Below are 26,470 nucleotides of genomic sequence, written 5' to 3'. Positions count from 1 at the left end.
AAATCAATAACATGCTGGAGAGGCTGTGGGGGAAAAGGAACTCTTCTCCACTGTTGGTGGAGTGTAGGCTGTTGCAACCACTGTGGAAATCAGTGTGGAGATTCCTCAGTAAACTAGGATTAGAGGTCCCATTCAACCCAGCTATTTCTCTTTTGGGTATTTTTTCAGAAGAACTAAAAACATCATACCACAGTGATATATGTGCAACCATGGTTTTAGGAACCTAATTTGTCATAGCTAAATTGTAGAAACAACTCAAATGCCCATCAACTGAGGAATGGATAAAAAAGTTGTGGTATTTTTATAAAATGGAATATTACTCAGCTATGAAGAAAGATAAACTCGAGGCTTTTATAGGTAAATGGATGAATCTAGAGACCATACTCATAAGTGAAATAAATCAGACTCACATGTGTAAACATTGTGTGGTCCTCCTAGTATAAGAACCTGAAAGAGTAAATAGAATCTGAAAGGTTCAATAGATACTGTGAAAGGGAAAGAAACTGCTCAAAAGGAAAGAATGACCGGGATGAGAGAAAAGAGAAAAGAAAGAACAAAGGGAAAAATATAAATGTATATACACAAGATAGCTAAGATAATTGTACTACTAATTTCTATTGTGTTATTGAAAGGAACAGTCAATGTTGAATTGTTCAATCTTGCAGATCTATATTTGTCTGAATAACCAATTTGAAGATACCAATATGTAATACAACAACCCTTATTAATTTCCTATCACCTTGTCTGAAATTCTGTATTGCTTTTGTTGTTTTTATGTTGTTTTATTTATGTCTGTGTGTCTGTTAATGTTTTGGTTCTTTGATCTTTAAAATAAAAAAATTAAAAAGATAAAATTGTTAAAGAATATTAAAAGAAATGAATACTTCACACAATACATAATAACATTCTTAAGGTATTTAAGGACTTAAAGTAGAAATCCAAAAGTATTAAACTTTTAGGAGACATGGTATAGAAGAATATCTCTTGATATGGAAGGACAGAAAATTTCTTATACAAGGTACAAAAAATACAAGTTATAGAGGAAAACATTGATAAAAATTTAGTTACATTACAGTGGATTTATGTTTATCCCAGGACACAATAAAGGAAATGAAGACAAGTCACTAATTGAGAAGTTATTTGCAAATTGACAAAGTTTCAGTATATGGAATATATAAAGTGATTTCATAAGATAAAGACAAACCACCAGTTAAAAAAAATAGTGCAAGAAGCCAGATGTGGTGGCATACGCTTGGAATGCCAGCACTCGGGAGGCAGAGGCAGAGGCAGGAGAATTGCTGTGAGTTTGAGGCCAGCCTGAGCTACATAGTGAGTTCAAGTCCATCTGGAACTGGATAGTGAGACCCTGTATCCAAAAATATAGTGCAAGATATCAGGAGGAATTGTAGAAAAGGAAACATAAGTGACCAGTACATATGAAAAATGTTCACATTTATTAATCATACAGCAACCAAGTATCTTAAAGGTATCATATCATTTCATATGTTTTAGTTTGGCAAAAAGAAAACAAAAATCCTGTGAAGGTATCAAGTATTGGGCCCCCGAACTCATCCAGAGAGGATAGAAATGTGTCCCGCCCTCCTAACCCATCACCTAGCGAAAGGGGAAGCACATGCCCCTCAGCACGAGTGCTCACGTGACACACTCCCTGGAGACTCGCAGCCAGGGCATGGGGCAGGATGCTCATGGCAGCGAATTTTGTAGTAATGAGCCAGAAGTGATTCAGATGTCCATTGTGGGGAAATGGATGAATGGTAGTGAATTTATTTCATGAAATAGATTTATTTATAACCATAATTACCAACATGGATGAAGTTTTGGGTCAAGACAGAGAGTGGGTGGCACAGAAATAGATCAGATATGATTCCATGTATAGAAAGCTCAGAGTGTGCAGAATCAAGGGTACTTTCACATGTGCAAAACTGCAGTTACATAGGTAACTGCTCTAGTGCAGACACTGCTTGAGTGTGTCCCAAGGATTCATGTGGTGGAGGCGTGGCTGTCACTGTAGCAATGTCATTTCATTTTAATTTGCTTGTAACTTTAAGTGCAGGCCCCCTTTAACTAGGAGGTATCATGGGTCCTCAGTATCCACAGAGGGATTGGTTCCAGGACCCCTTAGGATTCCCAAATCCACAGATGCTCAAATGCCTTATATAAAATGGCCAAAGGTTTGCATACAACCTGCAAACATTCTCTTGTATAATTTAAATCTCTTTACTTACTTATAATACCAAATACAGTGTAGGTGCTATGTTGTTTGGGGAGTAATGGTAATGTACATGTTTAGTAGAGGCTCAGTTTTTTCCTGAATATTTTATACTCGAGGTTGGTGGGATCTGTGGTGTGGAGGCTGACTGAACTTGGAGTGGGTAAGTGCACTTGGGTGCACCGCAGCTTTGCCCCTCAAGTCCACAGGTGCAAGCAAAGCTGATTTGTATCTTTGTGCCTGTGCCCTTGGTCATGCTGTAGGAATGCTGCTTCTGGATCCCCCTGGGTTGTGGAGTGGGCCTGAGAGCAGTGTATCTTGGTTACTTTTCTCTTGTTGCTGAGACAAAATACCCAACAGCCAAAATAAAGGAAGGAAAGGTTTATTTAGCTCACAGTTTGTGGAGGTTTCAGTCCATACTTGGCTGGCTCCAAGGCAGGGTGGCACTTGGCAGAAGGCAACCAACAGTTCATGGTGGTGGTAGACAGCAAAAGCAACAGGAGCAAAAGGGGAGGCGGTGAACAAGCCTCTTTCCCTTCCTTACCTTGTATGCCGACTACCTGCCCCAGGGCTGATGTAGCTCTCACACCCATAATCCTAGCATTGGACCGTGGATAAATCATAAATTCTGGAAGCCTGCCCCATGACTGCACGAGGCTTTGTGGAGACATCCAGACACAAGCCATAACACAGTGCTTTCCTTGGTTATACTTGCATATGACAAAAGCCAGGCACCTGGTGGCTGCTGCTCCTGGGAGCAGTTTCCTCTATGGTGTTCAGGATAGGCGGTGACAGTCTTGAGATTCTAAAATCCTCAAGGGCAGAGGTTCCGTCTGTGCATGCACATCAGCAGTCCTTCCATGAATGTTGTTTTCTGAACCTGTTTCAAGCTTGTCCTGGTCTTGGGGGAAGGGTCAGGAGATGGGGCCCGTTTCCTTGGGGAGGGGCTATTGAGTGGGAAGTTAGGGAGGAAACCAAATACTGGATGATTGCTGCGGCCTGCCTGGGGTGGCCTGCCTGGGGTGGTGATGGCGGGGTCAGCCACAGTGGGCACTTGGGACTGGGCCACATCAGCCATTCTGGTGTCAGCTAAGGTCTCTGAGGAGGTGGTGTTGGAGCTATGGCTTGAAGAAAACAGGACTCATATACTTGAGCGCCCTGTGTCCGTTGTCATGCATGGGTGGGCAGGTGGACTTGGCTCTTGCTCTGCAGAGCACGTTGTGTCCAACTTCAGTATTAGATGTGCTTTGTATTTTTCTTGGAATGAGGCAGGGTGAGTTCTGAGTCATCTCCTTCACTGTGTCTCTTCTGTCCCCTGTATGACCACAGGCTTGATTTGTGAGACAGCTGGTGGGCAGGGCTCTGCTTGTGGCAGGGAAACAGTGACTTCTTTGTCTGAGTCGCCTGGCCCTTACAGAAGTAGGAACCACAGCTTTGGCCTCATTAGCTCCAGGCTTTCACCACCTGGACTCAGTATTCCAGATGGCCTTAATTTGGGTAGTTGTTTCTGGTTCTCATTCAGGGTGGAAGATTTGGGCTGAAGTTAGTTGTCTTTTATTTCCCTATCCCCCAAGATGTTGTGAACTGGGTGGTGCTGGGGAGGGACAGGTTGTGGCAAGTCTCGCTGCTGCAACCATAAGCCCTGAAGGATGCTTCCCGTCTCCACTTAGACATCATCTCTGCTCTTTCCCAGACACCCTACCTCCTCCCTCCGAGTGGAAGGTTGCTTTCAAAAGCATCAAGTTCTTTCTTTCATTTAAAAAAATTTTAGGGGGGTCATGACAAGTAATAAAACTTTCTACTTAGCTCCTTGGCTGAGGTTAAACATCTTTCCTCTGTGTAAGGCTCTCTTTGGGTTTGAGTTTGGGTTTTGGCAAGACTGCATGTGCCCTGGGAGGGGAGGCTGAGGACCAGTTCTGTGCTTTGGCTGTGGCCCTGTTATGATTGGACTGTATGTTGGGCAGGTCAGACAGTGACCTCCTCTTTTGGACACCACTGTTGGACCACCTCTTTGGACACCTTCCACCACCTGAAACACTATGTTCTCTGCCCTCAAAACTAAAAATACCCCTAGGCGAACTTTGGGGAAGGCTGTCCTGGCGTGGGCTGCTGGCCCCAGAGCAGAGCTCACTGGGCCTCGATGGGAGAAGCCACATCATTAGCAGCAGCCCTGAAGGCTGAGCTCCTTGCCACAGGCTATGCAGAAGGTTGACAAGCCTGGTCCCGTTGTGTTGGCTCTGGAAGGCTGTAGTGAACAGGAGCTCCCTCCCTGGGGATTGTCAGATCCATACACCCACTAGGAGTCCTGTGCACTAATGGTTTTCCTGGATCCTGAGTCTCCTACTGCCATCACTCTTGAGGAGGGGTGAAGTTCCCTTGCTACTGGCCCTCTGGCCTTGGCTCCCAGGAAAAGCTGTAAAATACAGTTGTTTGGATGCTGGGGAGGGGTACTTTTCTTTTTTCTGTTTGCTTGGAGAAATTTTATATGAATATCACATATATGTCTTTATATATATATATTTACTTCTGCAGCACCTGCAATTGATTATGTAGTGTGTAATAAATTATGCCATGCATAAGAATATTGATCGACTCCCTTTCTTCCTCAAACAATGCTTCCACTGAGTGGTTTCTTGGCAGATGTGCAAAAGGAATTAATGCACAGCAGTGTGATTCTGTTGCCAGCAGGACTCCTGACCCAGGCTTTGCACTCTCAGTTCTCCCGAGAGGTGAGCTGCCCAGGAACCACTCAGGCACGCCCCACTGTCACTTGGCGCCCACAACAGAGTGAGTGCCTCGGGGAGAAGAGGTGGCCTGCGCAGACAGTCTCTCCTGGCTGGATTCTGACTCCATGTGAAGAAGATGTAGAGGATAGTATTTTCCGAAGAAAGAAGGGCAAGCTTGTAGCTTTTCTTAGGGGTGCTGATTCCAGCCTTGGGTGTGGGCCAGCTCAACTGTGTAGTGTTCCAGGTTACGTCTCTGAGGTGAGGGACAGGAGGTTCTTTTACTTACATTCGCTTTTGTAGGTTGGTACCTGTGCCCTGTCCAATGTTAAGGACACAAGTATAGTTGTAAGAGACCCTTTGTGTGAAAAATGGGTTCTAAGCAGTGATACTGAAATGGTGCCCTTCTCAGAGCAGCCTTTGTTTATAAGGGCTGAAGCAGAACAAATGGAGACATGGAACATGGCACGTTTTCACATTAGTGGGCTAAAAACCCAAACTTTAGTGCTAATTTCTTCTTATTTCTACCTGATTAAATCCAAGACTTGTGGAAGTTTATCAGTCTGCCTGCTCCTCTAGCCACCCATATCCATCCACTCACCCACCCGCAGAGCCATCCATCCTTCCTTCCTTTTCTTCTTCCCATTCATTCAATCATTCCTTATGAAATACCTGATATATGCTAGATTTTGTGCTTACATTATGGTAACATGAACAAGACAGGACTTTAGCCTGCTTAGTAGAGAGTCCATTATGGCCCATTTAAGAGGTGGCTCAGTGTCAGCAGCGGGGCTGGGGCCGCAGAGGAGAAGATGTCTTCCTGCCTGATGGGTTCTGTGTCCCATCAGAAAGGCCAGGGTGCTTTGGGCATGGCTTTGCTGCTATGAAAATAAAGTCTGGTTTCTGTCTTATTACCTCGAACCCTTGAAAGTTTCCCTTCTGCTGCTGCTTTCCATTTCTATTTGAAACCAAAGAGCCTGGAATGGAGAGAGAGATGTAGGGGTCACCCTGTGCTGAGCAAAGTTCTCTCAAGCTGTTTTAACCTCCAGCACCAGGTTGCCCAGCCTTTGATACCCATGGCAAGAGCATTGTGAAGTCAGACTAAAACCGCTGTACACTTGCCAGCATGGCTTGGGTTGAACAGAGTATTCCCACCAAATGCAGGCAAAGATGCAGATGAGCCAGATCACTCAGATACTGCTGCTGGGGATTCACAGTGGCAAAGCCATGCTGGGAATCTCTTTGGCAGTTTGCTGTGGAACTGTCATGCCACCCAGCAAGTGCTCTCTTGGGCAGTCATCCCAGAAATATTAAAGCTCACTTTTACACAAAAACCTGTCCTCGTATGTTTGTGGCAGTTTTATTTGTAATAGCTCTAAATGGGAAACAGCCTCAGTCCCCTTCAACTAGTGAGTGGTTCAATAAACTGTAGTACTTCCACACTATGGAAAATGCAGTGGTTAAAAGAGAAAAGCATCCATATCTATGGAAACTTGGAAAGAAACCCCAGAGAATTAATTATGCTGAGTGAAATAAAGCAGATTCTAAAAGCTGCATACTGTAAGAGTTTTGAGATGCCAGAAGTTTAGAAATGGAGAAGAGATTTGCAGTAGTCAGAGGTCAGGAAAGGGGAATAAGAAGGAGATAAATGTGGTATAAGAGGGCAACATCAGGGATTCTTAGGATGATTAACTGTCCTGAGTCTTCTGGTGGATATCAAACCTAAACATGTGATAAAATTGTGTAGAACTACACACACACACATTACAAGTAGAACTGAGGAAATCTGAGTGAGTTCCATGAATAGTAACAATGTAATATCCTGGTAGTGGTAGTATTGTATGATGGTCCTACAGAATGTTACTGCATCAGCTTTCTATCACTGTGACAAAGTACCCAAGAAAACACACTTAGATTTCTTTTGGCTCACGGTTTCAGAGGTTATAGTCCGTGTCAGCGGCTCCATGTGTGTGGATGTGAGGGTGACAGAGAACGTCACAGTGGAGAGATTAGTAGAAGGAAGCTTCTCACTTTATGACAGCCAGGACACAGAGAAAAAGAGAAAAAGCCACAGAGGAAGGGGCTGGGGACCAGATATATTCCCAGGACCACACCCCTCAGCATCTACTCCTGTCAATAGGGCCCCACCTCCTGCCTTCATCATCTCCCAATAATGCCATCAAACTAAAAATCAACCAATAGATTAATCCATTGGTGAGAGTAGAGTCCTCATAATCTATTCCCTGAAAGCCCATCAGTTGGCCTTTAGGGGACATTTAGATCCAAATCAAGATAGTCACCATTGGAAGAAACTGGGTAAAGTGTGTAAGGATTGCTGTGTATTATTTCTTACAACTGTGTGTGAATCTATAACTATCTCACAAACATAAACATTGTGTAGAAGTTATACCTAATTAAAATTTAAATTTCTAAATTGGAACCGTTGTAACCCAGTGTCCAAGGCCATTTTTTGTATGCTTGATCAATGATTATTTGTGCCTTATTTTCTAGTGATCAGCAATTACCTATCATAATTATCATTTGAGCCTCATAAATGAATTGGACTATTTTGATTTCTAGATGCTTTTTAAAAACTGGGCTTTACATAGAATATGTATGTGACTACAACGCTGTATATCTGCTCAGATCACCCTAAAAATTTGGGGAAAAATCCTAAATGCCTAAAATATTACTTTGGAATAAAACATAACGCATTCTATTTTTGAAAGTTAAAAAGTTTCTGATCCATTTCATGTCAATGGCTTAATGTTGATAAACAGTTTGACTTAAGTGGTAGACAAATGTTTCATAAATGCACAAGCACACTTGGTATAGAGGTGGGTGAGATAGGGCTGTCCTTAGGACTTGGCAGCTGAGATTGGCCGCTGAAACACCTGGGGAGCTCTCCCTGCTGTGAAAGGAGGCTGGTGCCCAGGTGGCCTGCTGGCTGGCTGTACCACACTACTGTGGGTTGGTCCCTGTTTGTGCTCTTGCTTCCAGCCCTAGGCCTGTGTGGGGTGGGGATGGTGGCTGGGCATGTGTGCCCTGAGGGCTTGGCTAAACAGTGGGCACTGCCCTGCCAGGAGCCAGTTGGAGATTCTGAGCAGATATCAGAATTTTAATGGTGTTTTGTGGATGGGATGCCAACAGCATTTTTATAGGCAAGGTATAAAAATCAGTATTTTAGTGGGATTCTAATTTATACAACAGTGTTGTGCAGTAGATGATTCTTTTTGTATTATTCCTGTCTTTTCATTTCCTGTCTAACATGAAAATGTGTAGCAGTATTCATGCCTGTTTGTACTGAGTAGAGAAAAAGTGGGCTACTATTCAGTGAGTAGAGAGCACAAGGGCAATGTGGGAGCGTTTTTGTGACATCTTAGAACAGTGTTCAGTGTTGTCTGCCACGCTGTTTGGCAAGGAAGACACTGAGGAGTGAGAATATGGGACATATTTGCCTGCCCCAAAGTGGCTTTTGAGACCGCTGGTAAAGCCATCATGGAATCTCCCAAGTAGATGGGGGGTGCACGGCACTAGTAAGTATTTCCTGAAGTTCTTTCAGCTTTTTCCAAGTTGAGGCAGCTTCAGTCTGTAGTGAGTTCCAAATGAATCACAGCAAGCAGGCTTTTTCCAAATGGATCAAATAGCACTTAATAAAAGTGTAACTGTGTATGTACATATGGGCCTGGCTACATGTGCATGGAGAAGAATCCCAGCAGTGACTGCTGCAAGTCATGTTGAAAAGAACCTTTTTCTCATTTGTGAGAACCAAGTCTTAAAATAGTCTCTGGAAACCTTGGTTTTTAAAGTTGGTCTCTGCCCAGAGGTGAGTGAGTGGGGGAAAGTTTGAAGCAAATTTATGTGATTGTTTTCTGTGGGTTGGAGGGTGGAAAAATAGTAAAAATGAACTTCAGATTTCTCTGGTTTTCTTGGAATTTAGAAGTGAGTGACCTAGTCTCACTTTTACAATGTTTTCTTGGGCTGGAGTGTAGGTTTGGGAAAGAATAATACTTGGCAATATTTGGGGAGAGTTCACATGGAAGCATGGGATTTACACTGTGTACCCTCTTCTATCCTCTGTGAGAAGACTTTGATCCAGTCAGTCCCCACGTCTCAGCTCTGTGTATCCCTGGAACCACATTTCACAGTACACACTCGTGAGACATTGTGCTTCCTCGGGAATAGCAAGTAGTGTTTGAACAGTCCTTATTGTGTATGCTGATATTCTAAGTGTTTCACACATGTAATTTACTCAGTCCTTATAACAACCTCATGAAGTAGGTTGTACAGATGAAGAAATGGAGGCACGGAGAGATTAAATAACTCACCTAGGTCACACTGCTAGCTAGTGGGAACATTGATGTTTAAATTTAGGCAGTTGGACTTCAAAGTTTGTATTATTAAACCACCATAATATACGTTCCCTCTCAGCGTTAAAACATTAACATAGTTTTTAAATGAGGATTTACCAGCCAGATAGGATGAGCATGTCATGATAGCAAATATTAATTCATCTGTTTAGATATTCAATGTGATAGATAGAAACTACTTGACAAATAGGAAAAATCCTGATTCTTTTAAAAATAGGAATAAATGTGTCAATCAGATTGACTATACACAGGCTTCACCATCACATAAAGCTGGAGAGATACAATTTTCTGTGGGATCCATCTGACTATAAGAATACATTAAAAAATGTGATTGGGTGTGTAAGTCTCTGTCCTAGGTTTCAGAAAGGCCTTGGTGGTGTGGATGGCCCGGTCTCCTCCACAGGACTTGCTAGAAATGTGTACCGGGACCTTTTCACTGTCTCCTATGGAAGGATAGGTTTGCAGGATGTGGCCTTCCAGGTTTGGTTTTTCCACCTGTGTCTGCTGAAAAGGCTGCAGAGAAGTTGTGGGATCCAGTGGTCTTGGAGCTTTGGCTGAAGGCAGGAAATGGTTCCTTGTTTCTGGGTGGATTTCATGGAGTTCTGGGAGTCTGGGCTGGAGGTGGAAAGTCTGTCTGAATCCCCAGGGCAGTGAGAACAAGAGTTTGGTTAGTGGCTTAGTAAAGGTTATCCTGGAGCACACAGACGGTTTAATAACAATGCCCTTCACTCATCTTGCTTTTCACCATCTCTCCCCTGCCTCACGGGCTGTTCCCTGTCTACAGCATAGACCCTGGATTCTCATGGCCTACGGGCTGTGGGCCTGCTGGAGTGCGCTGGGGACCCCGGGCGTGGTCATGGTTCTCCTGCACACCACCATCGCATTCTGCGTGGCCCAGTTCCGCTCGCCTCTCCTGTCCTGGCTCTGTTCACTCCTCCTGCTCTCTACACTGAGGCTGCAGGGTGTGGAGGACATGAAGGTAAGTGCCTTGCTCTTTTGTCATCTCACCCTCAGGAAGCGGCAGGCCCTGCTTTTCTCACGCCCCAGGGCATGCTCTTGTTTCCAGCCAGTGGTAGACCCTTGATGGGGTGCCCCTAGTGGCCATATCAGGTTATGTGTGAGTGCCCTGCTGTTGCACTTTTAGTCCCGACTTTTGTCTCAGCACTGGGAGGTTGCCCAGGGCTGACCCTGTACCTTCTTTCCTGCTTGGGTTGGCACAGTGTGCCATGTGTTACAAGACCAGAGGGTCAGCGTCAGAGCTAGACGAGTCCTCTAGACATTTGAACAAATGCCCTGCTAGCTGTAGGGGGCTTTTTTGCCACCATTCTTCATCTCATTCTCAGCCCCAGATGGCTGTGAGACAGATGTAACAAGTGGTTTTCTTCTTAGCTTATGAAACATTTACTTTTTACCAATTCATATAGATAATAATGGAAGCTCTGTTATTTAGAAAGCAAAACAAGCTTTCATTTTTGTGAACGCAGCAGTATCTGCACACATCCCACTACCTGTTTGTGCTAAAGGAGGGTGACATTGGGCTCAAACGCCACTTCGGCAGCTTCTGTTTGTATTCTGTAAGTTTTTCTTTAACAGGATCTTCACCTTCATAGCTTTGTTTGTTTTCTAGTCACAATAACAGTGCATTTATATCTGAGAGTAGATCCTGGACTTGGCCTAGGGGATGTTGGCCAACAGAGAGGTGGCACCCCAAGTGTGGGAGTCCCGAGTGCTGCCACGTGATGGTGCTCCTCAGCCAGCTCTTCCAACTCTGTGTTTCTGGTTCTGGATCATCACAGCTTGAGCTGTGAGCTATCTGTTCTCTCAGGAGGAGTTGAATGACTTGGCTCTGGTTGTGCAAGCTGGGGCCTGGCTGGGACCCCTCGTGCTGTCTGCATGGCTTCCCTGAATCACCCATCTGTTGAACATACACTTTTCAAGTTCGAAAATCAGTCTTGTCTTGTCATCCAAGACTGCTGCTAGGGAAGCGGTCAGATCTGTGTTGCAGGGCTGGGGAGCATTAGTCTCCTTTGGGAGAAATGCATGTCAGGAGGAGCCAGTCCATGGAACCAGCTCCAGTGTGTGTGCATTAGAGCCTGTCAGCCTCGTGGTCAGTCAGCTTTGACACCTACTGGGTTGAGAGAGCTCACACTCTGAAGACGTTAGGGGTTTGTGGTCCAGGCTAGAGCCACTTTGTTCTCCCTGTCCATCCTTTACTGCTGTTGGAATCTGGGAAATCTTCCCTTTTCTCTTTAGACATTTTAAATTCTGTGTCTTTAAACCAGCCTCTTTTTCACAAACCTCTTGTCATCTTCATAGTATAGTCTCTAAACTGAGTCCTGTCTCTCTATGAACCCTGTCCGTGTCCTGCCTGGGTGGTCTCTCTCACATTCCTCAGGTGGAGTCACTGAGCGGTGTGGAGTGCCCTGGGCTGCTGCGCTCTGTGCTGTGAGCTTTCGTGCTCACACACTGTGACATAGATCATCACAGGCATCTTGGCGTGGTGCAGTGGTTTACGTGTCTGGCCTTGCAGACCAGCGTATAAACTCTTCGAGAGGAAGGCCAGTCACGCCAGGCCCCTGGGCACAGGACTCCAGCCAGGTCAGTTCTCTGCAGATGCCTGGCCAGAGCAAGTGTGGCTGTTGAAATGTGACGAGGCAGAGGAAGAGACGGATGTTCATTACAATTTGTGAGAGTCCGTGGATTTGGACCAGGTACCTGTGCTGGGTCAGGAATACCAAACCAGTGTGGAGTTTAATCGCAGTGACTTAGCTTTGGTTGGTTGCTGAAGGCCCTGTAGCCAATTATCTAATTAAGCTGTGAACAATTAAGTACTTAAGCTGTAACCAATTAATTGGTTGATTGAATAGGCTGTAGCCAGTTAAGTTGTTTTCCATCTGGCTGGAGTTCTCAGAACCTGCTCTAGTTCTGGGAGCTCCCCAATCTGTGAGTCCTGTTTTGCTTTGTGTTGTTCTTTGTTTGAATAAACTCTACCAAATTGAATTGGTGTGAGGATTTTCCCTTTAGCAGGTGTGTGCAGTGGCTCGCAGGGCTCCAGTGAGGCTGGCCACTTACACGCAGTCTGTGGGCCGCAGCTGTCCTAGTGCTGCCTGATGCTCGCTCATGTGTTTCTGTGTGGCCCTCTTTTCTTTCTTACCTGTATCACATTAACACCCCTTGCACAGACACTCTTGGGAAGTCTTGATATCCTGTCTTCAATCACTGCAGGGCTGGAGCTCCTGTAATGTCTTATTTTTATTCATTATTCACTTGCTGGCTCACCATTGGATCCAGGTGACCGTGTTTAGAATTTGTGGGACCTGAATCTGCCCACGGTGGGAACGAGCTCAGTGGGAGAGGTGAGTCTGACAGCCTGGTCTCTGAGTTCTTCTGCTCCCTGTCCTATTTTACTGTTGAAGCTGGAGTCTGCCATTTAACCTCAGCCTCAGTCTCACCATTTGGAAAACCACAGTGACAGTTATCTTACCTTCATCATAGATTGTCCCCAGGGTGAAATCTGTGTTAAGTGACAGGATGGATGGAGCATTTTGAAAGTTGAGGTATTTTTTTGCTGTTGCTTGGCCATCCTTTTCTGCACCCTTACCAACACAGTGCAGCTAATATGGGCTGTGAGCGCAGACAAGGTAGCATTTCTGTCTTAACCAAAAGCCTTAGCTTTCCAGACTGACTGGGCGGTCATTTAGATGAGTGTGCTTAAAAATAGACTTGCAACAAAAGTAAAAACAAATCAACAGCTAACTTTTCGGATCTCACAATGGCAGAAAACAGAATCTAGTTCTGTTTATCATTTCTTGGGAGATAGCATCCGTTATGGGTGTTGTTGAATAAATGTTCATTTGTCATGTGGATTTATGGTGGCAGGTAAACATTGTGACCAGAGGCAAGTCAGGGCTTCAGACGTGTTCTCAGGTGGTTTTTTTTATCTGAGTAGACTCCTCCCCTTTGGTGGCTGATCCTGGATGTAAAGTAGATACTATACTGTTCAGAGTTAGTTTTTCTGTCTAGAGCCTTAGAAGACCTTCACTGGTCAAATTACTCCTTCCTTTGACCGAGAGTTCTGTTACTCGTATATATATGACCCTAGTGTGTTTTCTCACCAAGAAACAGTGTATACACATTATGGAAAAATGTAGGACAATATGAAGACTACGAGATATTCCGTGTTTTCACTCTCTCCAATGTTGTTAGCACTTTATCACACTTTCCTCTTGTCTTCGGTCCCATGCATATTTTTGCACATGCATGTTACTTTTGTTTTGCTCAGTGGAATTGCATTTTCAACACACCTGTCTCCTTGATACACATGAAGAGCAGGGACTACAGTATTTCTTTTGAATATTGTCTCTAAAGGTCATTTGGTGGGGCTGGGGATTTAGCTCAGCGGCACAGTGCCTGCCTGAAAGCGCAAGGTCGTGAGTTCGATTCCTGGTACTGGGGAAAACAACAACAACAACAACAACCCCCCCCCAAAAAAAAAACAACAAAAAATAAAGGTCATTTGGTAATGGTAAGAGAATTGAGATGCCTTAAGTTACAGGACAGAGAGAGCAAGGAGGAAAGAGACAAAAAATTTTATTTTAACTGATAGCTTTAAGCTAAATTGACAAAGAAAAAGAACTGCTCGAAATTCTTTTCTTGTAGGTTAAAGATTAGGTATAAAGGTGACATCATATTGTGCCTTTAGAACCACCCAGTCAGAGGTAGCCAACACTTCTCTCTGGATTCTCCTCCTCCTCCAGGACTTTACTGGCTTTGTGTCTTCTTGCTTCTGTCTATACCAATGTAGGGTCAGTGTAAATGATTTGTGTTTTCATCTCCAAGATTTTTGGTATTAAACACCCCAGGTCCAGTTGATGTTTTCTCAGCTGCTCTCTGGCCATGCTGTTGGTGGCTGAGGGAGTTTGTTCCAGGGCCAGTCTTTTTTATTTTATTTTATTTTTTGAGTCAGAATCTTGCTAAGTCACCAAGTTGCCCAGGCTGGGCTGGAACTTGTGATCCTCCAGCTTCAGCCTCATGTACTGCTGGGGATTTACCACCACAGCCAGCTAGGATGAGTCCTTTTACTTTTGGCTATCCTGTGTAACAGCTGCATAAACTTTTCATTTCACATACCTCTTAGTCTCATCTGTTTGATTTAACACATTAATGACAGAAGAGCAAGAAGAAAAATGCATTGAAGGCAGAACGTGGCAGTCACAGGCCCCCCTTGGCCATCAGCATTGTTGGAGAAGCTGCTGGAGTATCCACGGGATGTAGCTGACCTCCGTGCTATCCAGGATGCCTCTCATAGATGCATATCCAGGAAAGCCTTCATTGTGTGCCAATTTGATGGTTGGTGTTACAGATGGTTTCCTCTCCACTGCTTGTTAATGCCTTAGACATGCTAAGCACAGGCTGTGCTATTGAGCTATGCTCCGGCCTTTGCTGCTTGCTTTGATTACCAGTGGGATTTAGTGGGATTCATTTGTTCTGCTCTCCCTTGATGGTGCAGCTGATGTGCCCAGGGAGCATGTTCCTCCTGGGCTTCCCAGACAGAGGCAGCCATGCTAGCTGGCTGCACTGCGATGGGTCGTTGCCCTTCTGGCCGCTTACTGGTTGTCCTGTCCTTCTGGCGTTACAGAGGAGGTGGTACCAGACCGACAGTGAGTACTACCTGCTGCAGTTCACGCTGACTGTCCGCTGCCTGTACTACACCAGCTTCAGCCTGGAGTTCTGCTGGCAACAGCTGCCTACTGTGTGTGCCGCCCACCCCTTTCCCTGGATGCTGGTGTACGTCTTCTATTATCCCGTCTTCCACAATGGGCCTATCCTCAACTTCCCAGAGTTCGTCAAACAGGTAGCACCCCTGGGACTGGGTGGGTGGTTGGTAGCTTGAGACGCTGTCCACGTTGCTCTACTCATCTGTACAGTTTGAGTCTCTGCACTTTGTGTGTCCGCAAATGAAAATGCACACTGTTCACTGTCACACGTTTCTACAAATAGTTCAGCTACATCAGAGAACAAACTGGCACAGCCAAGGTTGGCCTGTCTCTTGGGTGTCAGCTCTAGGGGCCCAACAGGGTGGACTGTGGCTCCTGGGGTCCATGAGTCGGCAGACAGGGACTTGGGAGCCACTGTCCCCTACAGTGAAGCCCCAGGGGAAGAAGAAGTTTGATTATGATGGTATTACTTGAAAAAGTGGGAAGAGAAGCTAACTGTGCCGTTTGTTTGGGAAGTAGTATATTTCCTTTCATATTCACAAACTGCTTATGAAGTAGCCCTGTGGTAGTCTGGGAATCACTTGGTCATCTAGATGAGAAAACAATAAAGGTGAAGACTGTTGGAAGGCAGCAGCGCATTTGCAGGTCCGGGCTGAGTCCTGCGTGTACCCAGGGTCCTGCCTTCCCTCTCTGGACAGCATCCTCCTAAGAGATGACAAGTTAGGCAGCTCTCTCCCTCCCAGTACACCTTCCCCCAGCTCCCCCCACTTCCTACCTCCCTCAGCCACAGCTGGTCTCATGGGACATGTTTAAGTCAATTCGCCTTAGATGTTCATGGTCAGTAATACTGAAAAGAGTTTCCCAAGGGCTATTTCTGCTCAGCCCCTACCACTAAAGCAGAACAGTCTTGGTGGAGGAGAGAACAAAATGTTCAGACATGCATACAACACAGAACACATGCACACACAATACACATATGTGCACACGCCTGGAAGCATAGTTCAGAGCTCAGGGCCAGCAGTAGTGTTGCCCATTTCTGGGGGGGGCAGCATGAAAGGTGCCGTTGAGAAGGAAGGCTCCTAGAAATGACTTATTTTGTCTCAAAAATTCCACTGAGTTACATATTGGATTTAAAAGTAGGCTTTTACATTATAACAATAACATTATATGCTAAAATTGTCAGTGAAATTATGTAACTTTTACCCTCCAGAAACCTTTAAATGAAATTGATACTCCAGGCACAGGTAGGTTTAGTGTATGGTCTCTTGTACTTCTGTGTGGGTTATATAGAATCACTCTTTTGTCGTGAGGCCATTTCAGATGTGTTTGAAACTGTGTTAAGTGACTGCTAGAAGGCAGAAGTGGTATAGCGATGGCAGCTGATTTTCTCACTCAGGGTGCTCTAAGTGAGGTCCCTGGACCTGCAGTGTCCCAGACCCGGCGCCAGCCCACCTGACCTTGGGGTGGGGCCCAGCAATATGGCTTAAGAGACCTTCCAGGTGACTTGGAGCATGCTCCCGGCTGAAAGTACTATCCCAATTTCCTCCCCGTGGGAAGCCTGAGGGGCCCAGAATGGGGTGGATCAGATCTTCCACACTGTGTCTCTTTCACAAGCTCCTTGACTTTGTGAATTTTGAATGTTTCCAAACTCTCCAGACAATAACTTTTGGATGAAATATTCACCCTTCTCCTTCCTGGGGACAGATAGTCATTCTCAGAGAAACCAGCTCAGTCCATTCGAGACCAATTATTTTCCTAACTGCATCTTATCCTATCCATAAGAAGATGTTCCCTATGGAGTCTGCACTTTATTCTGCACAATTATTATAGTTTATAATAATTTATCTCCTTTCAAATTGTGGCCTTTAGGATGCAGCAGGAGTATCAGAAACCTGTCTTTGGGTCCTGCAGGTCTTGAGATGACTGTTTACCAAAATTCTCAGCCAAGAACTCTCGGTCTCCTAAGTCTCAGTCTGGGTAGGAAAAGGGGAAGGGGGGTCACATTTTCCTGTAGGGGTTCGGGTAGAGACTCCAGATTCCATTTATGTCTCATCCCTCTCTTTCCATGCCTTCCAGAGACAGCAAATGCAGAGTCCAGGGAATTTGGAAAGGCATAGAAAAGTTGAGAAAATGGTCAGGAAAAAGCTACAGGACAAATAAAACATGATTCAGGAGGTCTCTGCAGTTGCCCAGGGGCCTGTGGGGTTCTTAGCACCTGCAGGAAGAGGGGAGCTAAAATGCTAATCTAGTAGCACAAGATGCCCTGGCACATGAGGACAGGTAATCCAGAAATTTAGGTTCTTGCTTAGATTGCCAGGCCAAAGTTTAGCAACATAGAGCTGGAGAATGGGGCTTCACCACCAGGGGGCAGTAGAGCCCCACAGCGGAACCGACCGGGAGGGAAAGGCAGTTTTCTTCGGGCCTCCAGCTCCAGGCGATAGAGTGGAGGCCTGGCCTGGAGAAAGCTTCCATGCGTGAGGCGACAGAAGTGCGGAAGTGCCCTCTGTCATATGCACATGAAATGTGCGCTCTCCAGTCACGAACAAGTAGGACTCACATGTTACAAGACTGTTTCTGACGGCCTTTAGAGGTTCACAAACGTCAGCGGCAGCTTTTCTCGGCCACGATGCTGTGCATTTCAGATCCTAAACTAGGGCAGGTGGGGTCCAGGAGGACCTGGAAGGCTACCTGCTGCTCATCTGTTCATCCGGAGACTGCTCGGCTTCCTTTGCATAGGTGGGGAGGGGGTGAGCCTCAGAGGCAGCCGGAGAGGCAGCTGGAGCTCCCCTGCCAGTGCTCAGTAGGGAGGGGGCGTGGAGCTGGAGCACAGAGGCTCTGGCACCCAAGCCCCTGGGTTCGAGTCCTGCCCTGCCTCCTCCGAGAGGGGCAGGAGCATCCCTTCATCTGCTCACCACTGTGAACCGTGAGGAGCAGCAGCACCTCCCTTGCGGCTTGTTGTGACAGCCAAGTGGTTCTGTGTGGCCAGTGTGGCTCGAGACAGAAGCCATACTGGTTACTTATTCCTGTTGTTGTTATTATTAGACAGAAGCATGTGACGATTCTATGGTCGGTCTAGGCCAGGAGTGCCCTGGTGTCCAGCCTGGTGGAGGCCACAGTGGCAGGGATTCTGGCAGTGACCACCCTCAGCCAACTGAGGAGCTTCAACCCTTTGTTTGAAGAGATGCAGGCTGCCGCTGAGCGGCTGGCAAGGGCCAGGCGGGTGGCCGTGTCCCCGAAATTCTCTTCAAGGTGGCTGAATGCGGCTGTGGCTCTGAGAGCACCGGATGGTGCCGACTGCATCCACACTGCCAGAGCGCTCACTCCAGGCAGCTCTCGAGTTCTAGCTCTCACCCCCAGGTAAGCTGCTGAGGGAGACGCTGCTGCGACCATACTGCAGACGAGCAGGGGAAGGCACAGGGGGCTCAGTGCACGCAGTGCTGGGCAGAAGGGTGAGAAACGGGCCTTGGCACGCTGAGTTTGCGCGACAGCAGTTAGAGGGGCGTGAGTGTGGCGCGGTACACCTGCAGGTGTGGAGGCAGCAGCCAGCCAGACCAAGTCCAGGCTGTGACAGTAACCCCAGCTGCAGGCCCCGGCGCTGTCTGAGAAGGACCACAGCACCCAGCCCGGCGGGGGTGCGGGCAGGGCGTGAGGCCTGCTGGGGAGCAGGGCTGTGGCCTGTGGTTGGGGAGGGTAGAAGAGCTGGCCCACTGTGCAGCGGTGCGGCTCCTGCCTCTGCTTGCTGCTCTCTGGTTTGTACTGCTGGGGAGGGGCGGGAAAGACCGCTCATCTCTGAGGGCTGTCATCTCTAATCACCAGAACGTTTCTGAGAGAGAGAAGGTTTCACTGTTCCCTTTTATGCAATTTGCATGAAATGAGGTCTTAAAATATAATGTGCTTTAAAATGTACTTTGCAGGTGAGTTCATGTGTATTTTTTAGTGGGGCCTGAACCTAAAATTCTCGCGGTGGCAGTTTGCAGTGGTCTTAAGGCTGACAACCCCTCGGTGCAAATATCTCCAGTGAGGTGCTCGTGCGCAGACAAGACAGCAGCGGTGCTCATTAGATGAACTCTGTGTGGCTTGTCTGCTTTTCTGGGTGCACAGGTTTAAATAGAAGTGAGTCCACTAGGTTAGGGTATAAATGGATTGTTGTAACAGCACAACCCTGTAGGAAGACAGAAGGCCTTCATTTAGGGAAAAGCAAATAGAGTGAGCAGCTGGATTGTGTTCCTTCTCCTGGGTGCATCTGCACAACTAAGGAATATGCATCTCTGTTGCTCAGAATGAGAAATCCTGCCCTCTGGTCCAGTGATGACACATAGTTATGCCTTATCCAACCTGATGGGGGAGTTTTGGCCTGTGGAAAGCAGGTAAGTCAGTATTGGGAAGCAGTCAGCCACAAACACATGTTGTGGCTGTTAATTACAGGTACGTGTGTCGTGTTAGGCTGTACGTGTTGAAGAGGGTCAGAGGGGTCCACGCTGACTTGAGGGTGATTGCCTGCAGCTGAGAGGCAGAGGCGATATTTAGCTCTGGCTGTGTCCTGGCTCCCTTCCAAGCCAGCTGCCTTCTCTACTTGTGGGGATGGGGCTGCCCGGATGACGTGGTGTCCTGAGCCCTTAGACACAGGCCTGGATGTCAGAGGACCTGTGCTTGAGGTGGGTTTATGCTCAGTAGCCTGTGCACCATGTGCATAGCTGATTGTTTAGACTGGAGCTGGGTATAGTGTTGCACAGCTGTAATCCCAGTGCTCTCGGAAGCTGAGGCAGGACAGTGGCAAGTTTGAGCCAGTCTGGGCAATTTAGGAAGACCTTGTCTCAAAATAAAAAAAGAAAGTTTAGAAAAGGATCTGGAATGTAGCTTAGTAGGAAGAGTCTGGATTGACTCCCTAGTGCTGAAAAAAAAGTAGTAGAGCCACTCAGTTATGAAAAGGTTGTCTTCTGCCATACTGCCTTTGCGGCTATTGCCGTGTGTAAGCAGACAGCGTGCTGTTGTCCGAGTGAGTGGGAGCAGGAAAAGCCACCTGCTGAGCCTGAGTGACTCTGGGCTTCTTTGTCCTCGGCCTCGTTGCCTTGGCGTAAACTCTTCTTGCCTTACAGCGAATGGATGCCACTTGTCTTATCCCTGGGGCTGCTGTAACAAAATGCCGTAAACTGGTACCCGGGTTTCAAACAACCAAACTCCATTTCTTATGGTTCTGGAGGCCAGGAACCCACAGCCAAGGGAGTAGCACACTTGGCATCTGGCGAGGGCCCCCTTCCTGCTCACAGCATGGCACCCCTGTACCATGTCCCCGCATGTGGCAGAGCCAGTCATTGGCCCTCTGATGTCTCTCTTCTAAGGGCCCCACTGTCATGATCTCATCACCTCTCAGAGACCCCACTTTTAGGCTCAAAGACTGTCACTCAGATCGGGGGGCTGGGACTTCAAAATATGAATTAGGAGGGACACACACAGAGACCGTAGCATTGTTTTTGTTACTGGTTCCTCATTTACCGGCCCTTACTACGTCAAGATGAATTTGCTTCTTAGGGCTAGAAAAAGGGTGGAGATGAAAAAGATGAAGTCAGTACAGAGTGAAAAGAGTTGAAGACTGAGTGAGGCGGGAAGTTAAGGAGGAAAAGTCACTCTGGCATAAGAGAGAGCAGACCTGCTCTTAGAAGTCGCTGGCTCCCAGTGAGAGCCCTGCCGGTGCATCTGCTGGAGGTGGATGCAGAACAGAGCGGGCCTAACGTGCCTGCTCACGGACAGACAGGTCCGAAGTTTTCAGTTTTACTTTCATCCTGATTACAAAAATAGTTCATTTAAATTGTCAAAAACTCCTAAAAGATAATCTAAAGATTATCACTGTTGTCATTTTGGTGTATATTTTTCTACCTTCTCCTTGTTATTCATGTTGAATAAAAATAGTTCTCATAGCTAAATAATATTAAAGTGCAGTCATGCATTTAACCAGCCCGTTGCTGTTGGATACTAGAATAATCTCCTTTTTATTTCTCTTTAGTTAAATAGCATAGATATTCATGAGTTGGCAGTAGGCATTTCTGCCCTGAGGATGTCATGATCCACTGGCTGGTAGACCCACTGCTGCGGACTCTGTAGGGCCTCTCTGTGTATATGTGCTGACGGTAACGAGCCAGGTCTCAGTTTATGCCCAGAAATGGACCTGCTGTGGGTCACTGTTGCATGCTGTCCTCGAAGTTACTTGATTACTGCAAGTCAGCTTTACACATTTCCATTCAGAGATGGTAGGGATGAGTGGAGCAGGGCTAGCTAAGTAGCTACTGCGATACCATGGAGCCAGCGGGATTGCCTTGCCTGGCTTCTGGTGTTAGGAAGATAGTTTCAGGAAGTGATAGGACGTATGCTTAAAAGAAGAATAAAAATAGATCCCCTGGCATGTGGGCAGTGCCTGCTGTTTCCTGGTGGCAGAAGGAGCCATAGCACCGGGTTCCTAGTGCAGACAGCAGCTGCAGAGTTGCCTAGTGTCACACAAACTCCTAGACCCCTAACCTGTTACTCATTAAAAGTAGGATTTGTGTTTTCTTCTGAGGCATTCAGGGATTTAAAAGTGATTTTGTTAAAAAAAAAAAAAAAATGACTCTACCCTGGGGCCTACAGGTATCTGTCTCCTTTATTACCTTAAAACTTTGGGTTTGATCCTTGTTCAGCTGCCCATTTAGACATGTTAATCATGTTAGGCATGTCTTTCTAAAAGCTGGCAAGCGGCGTTGGTTAGCCCTATATTTACATTCCCCTTCAAGCCAGTACACTAAGATAAGAGTTTTATAGCTACCAGTGAGCACCTGGAAGTCTCCCGTCACTGCCCTGTGGTCACCTTGGATTCCAGCAGAACCTCCGTAAGACTGAGACTGTCCCAAGAAGAACAGCCATCTCATGGAGACCAGACAAGGCCAAATAAGACTTCTCCTGGGACCATCCCGCAAAACCAGCACTGAGATAATGCTCAGCCAGACCCAAGCCCATGCCAGCAGATCCATAAGAGGTCCCATTCTTTCGTTAATGGGTCAGTCTCATCTCCTCCATCAGAGGTGTGCCCTTGGAGCTGTCTCAGCGCAAGTCCCTTTCCTATTTTCTAATGTTCTAACTCTGTAATAAATCTGCCTGAGTCTCTTTCTGGGGACTCCCCACCTCTTCTCTGGGGCGCCACCTTGGACTGACCAGTGAACTTCTGGCCCTTCTAGTTTACTTAGTGTCATGAGCCTAAAGGTCCAATGCGAAGTCAAGTCGATGTCCTTTAACAGCCATGGTGTGCAGGTTTGGCCCAGGTTCGGCGTGGCTACATACCTCACTGCAACCTCCTGAAATCTTGTTGTGAGATGCAGAAAATTTATGACTGCTCTTTCTTGCTTTTTTTTTTTTTTTTTTTTTGGTGTTTGCCTAGTGGTGTAAGAATGAAATTGAATTGGCCTCAAATCTTATAGCATGTTTATGAATTCTAGAATCTCTGTGTTTAAATTACTGTGCATTGTCTGCAAAGCCGGCTACCTTGGCAGAACTGTTTTTTGTGTCTTGTCCTGTCCATTTAATGTTTACTTTCAGTGCTGATTGAACATTCCTAACCTCAAAATCAGAAATGCTCCAAAATCCAAGTTTCTGCGCAGACTTTCAGATCATGCTTAACCAGTGACATCCATGCAAATATTCCAAATCTGAAATACTCTCAGATCTGAAATGCTTCTGGTCCTGAACATTTAGATAAGGGATGCTGTCCTGTAGTTTTCCTGTGAGCAATCAAAACACCCTCTCTCACTTTATGCCTTGGTCTGATCTCTTTCCTGTTATTCCCCGTGGCTGGGATTCTGGGACTTAGGAGGAGGATTGTGAGGAAGGTGCACATAGGAGACGCACAATAGTCCCATAGTGCTTTCATATGTCACACACTGGCCCTAGTGAATCCCATGTTCTATGTACTTAATTGTCACCAAGTTTTCTCAACTTTCTGTATGGCTTGTGCTGGAATTTGAGCCTGATTGAATCCAACTAAAGCCTATGTTTGTAACCCTTATGATACTTTGTTGCTGAGCAAGATATTTGTCCCCTGCTTTGTTTCAAAAACAACTTGAGGTAAAACCACACAGAGACGCATACTCTTCTTCCTCTCACTTTTTGGCTCTATTTCCCACTCTCCCTTTCTCTCGCCAGACCTGTGCCTCTTTTTCCTTAGCCACAGACAACAATGCATGATGGGAGAAGACAGCCAGGCCAGTACCTGGAGTCCAGTGAGCGCAGGGTCCCAAGGGCAGGAACATACCGAGTGTCTCCCTCTTGGCCTGGGTTTTTCCAGGGCCCTTGCCCAGGGGCAGCAGTGGGGAAGATGGACTTGTCACAGTTCTGGGTACTGGGGCAGCATGTTGGGCTCCTCCTCCTCTTTGGAATATTTTTCACCCAAGAACCTTGAGTACTCCCAAACTAAACCAATCCAACTCTTTGTAAGTAGCAACACAGTATATTTTTGGAGAAGTTTATTAAAAACATTATTTTTAATAAATAATGGGGCCACAAGCTAATGCCTTGTCTCTGTTTCCTGACAGATGCAGCAGCCAGAGCTCTGCTCGCTGAAGGACAGCCTCTGTGTCCTCGCCCGAGGCCTGGGTCGCCTGCTGTGCTGGTGGGCGCTGGCTGAGCTGATGGTTCACCTCCTGTACATGCATGCCATCTACAGCAGCACCGTCCTCCTGCAGAACGTCAACTGCTGGACGTTAGGTAATGCAGCAACCCTGCCAGCATGGAGGAGCACCGGTGGTCGGTTTCAGAGCAAATCTGCACTGGGGGTACTCGGAGTGCAGCTGCCTGGAGCCAACCAACAGGTTGTTTAACAACAATAGTGGTTTAACCTCATTTTTCTGTGGCCAAGATTACACAGTGGGAAGCTCTTGGTGTGTTGATGGAAGTGAGCTCTGTGCCTTGTGGCCTGGGGATCAAGGGTGCAGCGATTTGTGCTGGGATCCTGCTGAGCTTAGCTGAGTGCACATCTTCCTTGCATGGCTGCATCAGACGTGGCAGTAGAGAGCGAGCGTTGCTGGGGGCAGCCTTGGAGTTGCTCCAAGACTGAGCTGTTGTGCAGTGTGCCTGTTCCTCTGCGTGTGCTCAGGAAAGAGTCGGACTGGCTTGGGTTTGAATCCCAGCCGCACTCACCAATAGCGGGCAACCTTTGGCGGCTTATTAAATCTGTCTGAGCATTGCCATCTTCATTTCTAAAGTGAGACTTGCCTTTCTGGGGTGGTTTTGAAGACTGAATGATGTAATCCACGTTAAGGGTGTGCTTAGGGAGGTGGCTGGTGGATAGAATGAATGGCGCGTGTGTGTATTTGCACACGATGGTGTGCATGTGCCCTTTCTCGTCCTTTTTTCTTAGCTACCTTTTTCTCTACACTGCCAGGTGGGTGGCATGGAAGTCTTATTTCCTCTCCAGTGTGGGATTTGCTGAAGAACCCATTGTCCTTTATTCCTCTGGCCAGCACAGCAGGGCCGTGCTTGTTCTGAAATGTACCTCCGTCCTCCCTTGTCCTGTCCTCTGAGAGCTCCTCCGGCCCACACTGGTGCTGGCTGCCCTCCAACCCATAGCTGCAGTGGAGCGTGAACTTCCCGCAGATGGAGCCACTCCCTGCTCAGGGCTTCTTATCTATTTGATGATTTATAGACTTTTAAACTCTCGATTGTCTTTGGTGTCATACATACTTAATCAGAAATTTCCGGGGGAAGAAACATTTTCAGACTGAAAAAATGGTGAATAGTTTTAACGACAGCTGCCTCTTCCCAAACAGATCTTTTCTTTCTTTTTGTGAAACTACATTTGTGTGGCTTCTTATTGCATTTTTTTTGGCTGCAGAAGGCTCTTTAAATTTTTCATCAGTGTGCGATAACTGCACGTATCTGTGGGGGACAGTGTGACGTCTGACCACCTGTGTACTGTGTGCACTGGTCAAATCAGGGTGATTAGTATTTGCAGTGCCTTATTGTTTTGTTATATCTGAAGACTCTGAGCCCCTCTCTCATAGATGTTTTTGTAGTTGGGGGTAACTGATATTGCGAGGTTTTAGTGATAAAATGAGACCAAAGGGAGAGCACCAGGTGGGGAGGGGTGGGTGTGAATTATGTCGCATAGTTTTAATCTGTATGTCCGTAATTACTAGTCTGAGTATTTTTAATAGGTTTACAGACTTTGGCATATCATTTTCAGTGATATGACATGGTAACTTCTGTTACTTTTTCTATTAGGACTTTGTTTTTTAATGAAGTCATGGGAGTTATTTATTCCACATTACCACCTTTTTTTAGTTTGTATTTTGTTGCAGCTATTAATGTCATCTTCTGGTTTGTGGTTAGACTTTATTTTTTTCTGTTTTATTTTTACCTTTCCATGAATAGACTTTATGTTACTGTGGTAGCATTTATCAACTTTCCTTTATGCTTTTTTTGGGGGGCGTCATTTAAAAATAATTCTTTTCTACTTTAAGGTTATAAAGATATTCTCTTCAATTTTCTTCTAAAGGTTTTAAAAATTAAAAGTGTCTTTTGTTATATACATTAATGTTGTAGAAAATGGAAATATATAAATCACCCCAGATTTAAAAAGGAAAGTATTATATTATCATCTATTTAGAGTTTACATTGGATAAAATCTTAATGTTTACCCTTCCCCAGTGTTTACTGTACACATATTTATGATTTTCACAGATGAGTTTATGCTCTATGTGTACCCTGTATAATTTTGCAACCTGAGGTTTGTTTTAGTCAATGACCTCTACCCTTTCACATTACTAAATTTTCATTTTCATTTCGTGCCTGACAATAATCATATTTTTAGCAATTAATACCAAAAAAAGTCCTCTATACCAGGTTTAGCCAAGCTGATGTCAAATACAAGATGCTAATGTTTTTTCTTCCTTGAGATTGTCTAATGTGTCATCCACCCTTTTTGACATTGACTTGCTGAAAAGACTTGGCCAGTTGTCTTACAGAATACTCTGCCACCAGCCTCCTTGGTATGCCAGTTACCTTAGTCCTTTATGTCTTGTTTTCATGTTATATACTAAAAGCTGTATCAGAAAGTTCTACAGATTAAACTTTTTTGGCTAATACTTCACAGGTGGTATTGTATACTTAAACTTTTCTGTAATTCTTAGGAGTTTTAAACATCTAGAAAATTTGCAGGAGTTATATAAATACTGTGTATCTACTGTATAGATGTGGCAATTATTAACTTTTTGCCTACAAAAAACATTCTCTCCCCTACTGTTGCATCAGACTTTAAAATAGTTTAGAAATACAAACAGCCTAATATCTAGTGTATCTTGAATTTCTGTAATTGTCATCAATATTATGTGTGTGGATATATATCTATATAGATATATATAGATATATATCCACACACACAACTAGAGAAATTTAAGATAGACTAGGAATATA

The 26,470-nt window shown here is 45.7% G+C and overlaps 1 protein-coding gene across 1 annotated transcript in view; it reads left to right on the top strand.

The window, feature by feature from the left end:
• Hhat (hedgehog acyltransferase) overlaps positions 1-26,470 on the top strand; it is a gene marked incomplete in the record, with an annotated part of 314,509 nt that overhangs the window by 59,054 nt on the left and 228,985 nt on the right. The window contains 3 exon segments of the mRNA XM_013504483.1: positions 10,108-10,302; positions 14,962-15,177; positions 23,593-23,764. Coding sequence (XP_013359937.1) covers positions 10,108-10,302; positions 14,962-15,177; positions 23,593-23,764 — 583 coding nt within the window.

This window comes from Chinchilla lanigera, unplaced genomic scaffold (genome assembly GCF_000276665.1).
Source record: "Chinchilla lanigera isolate Chin_1 unplaced genomic scaffold, ChiLan1.0 scaffold00088, whole genome shotgun sequence".
Taxonomy (NCBI): domain Eukaryota; kingdom Metazoa; phylum Chordata; class Mammalia; order Rodentia; family Chinchillidae; genus Chinchilla; species Chinchilla lanigera.
This window is presented reverse-complemented; position numbering and strand designations above follow the sequence as displayed.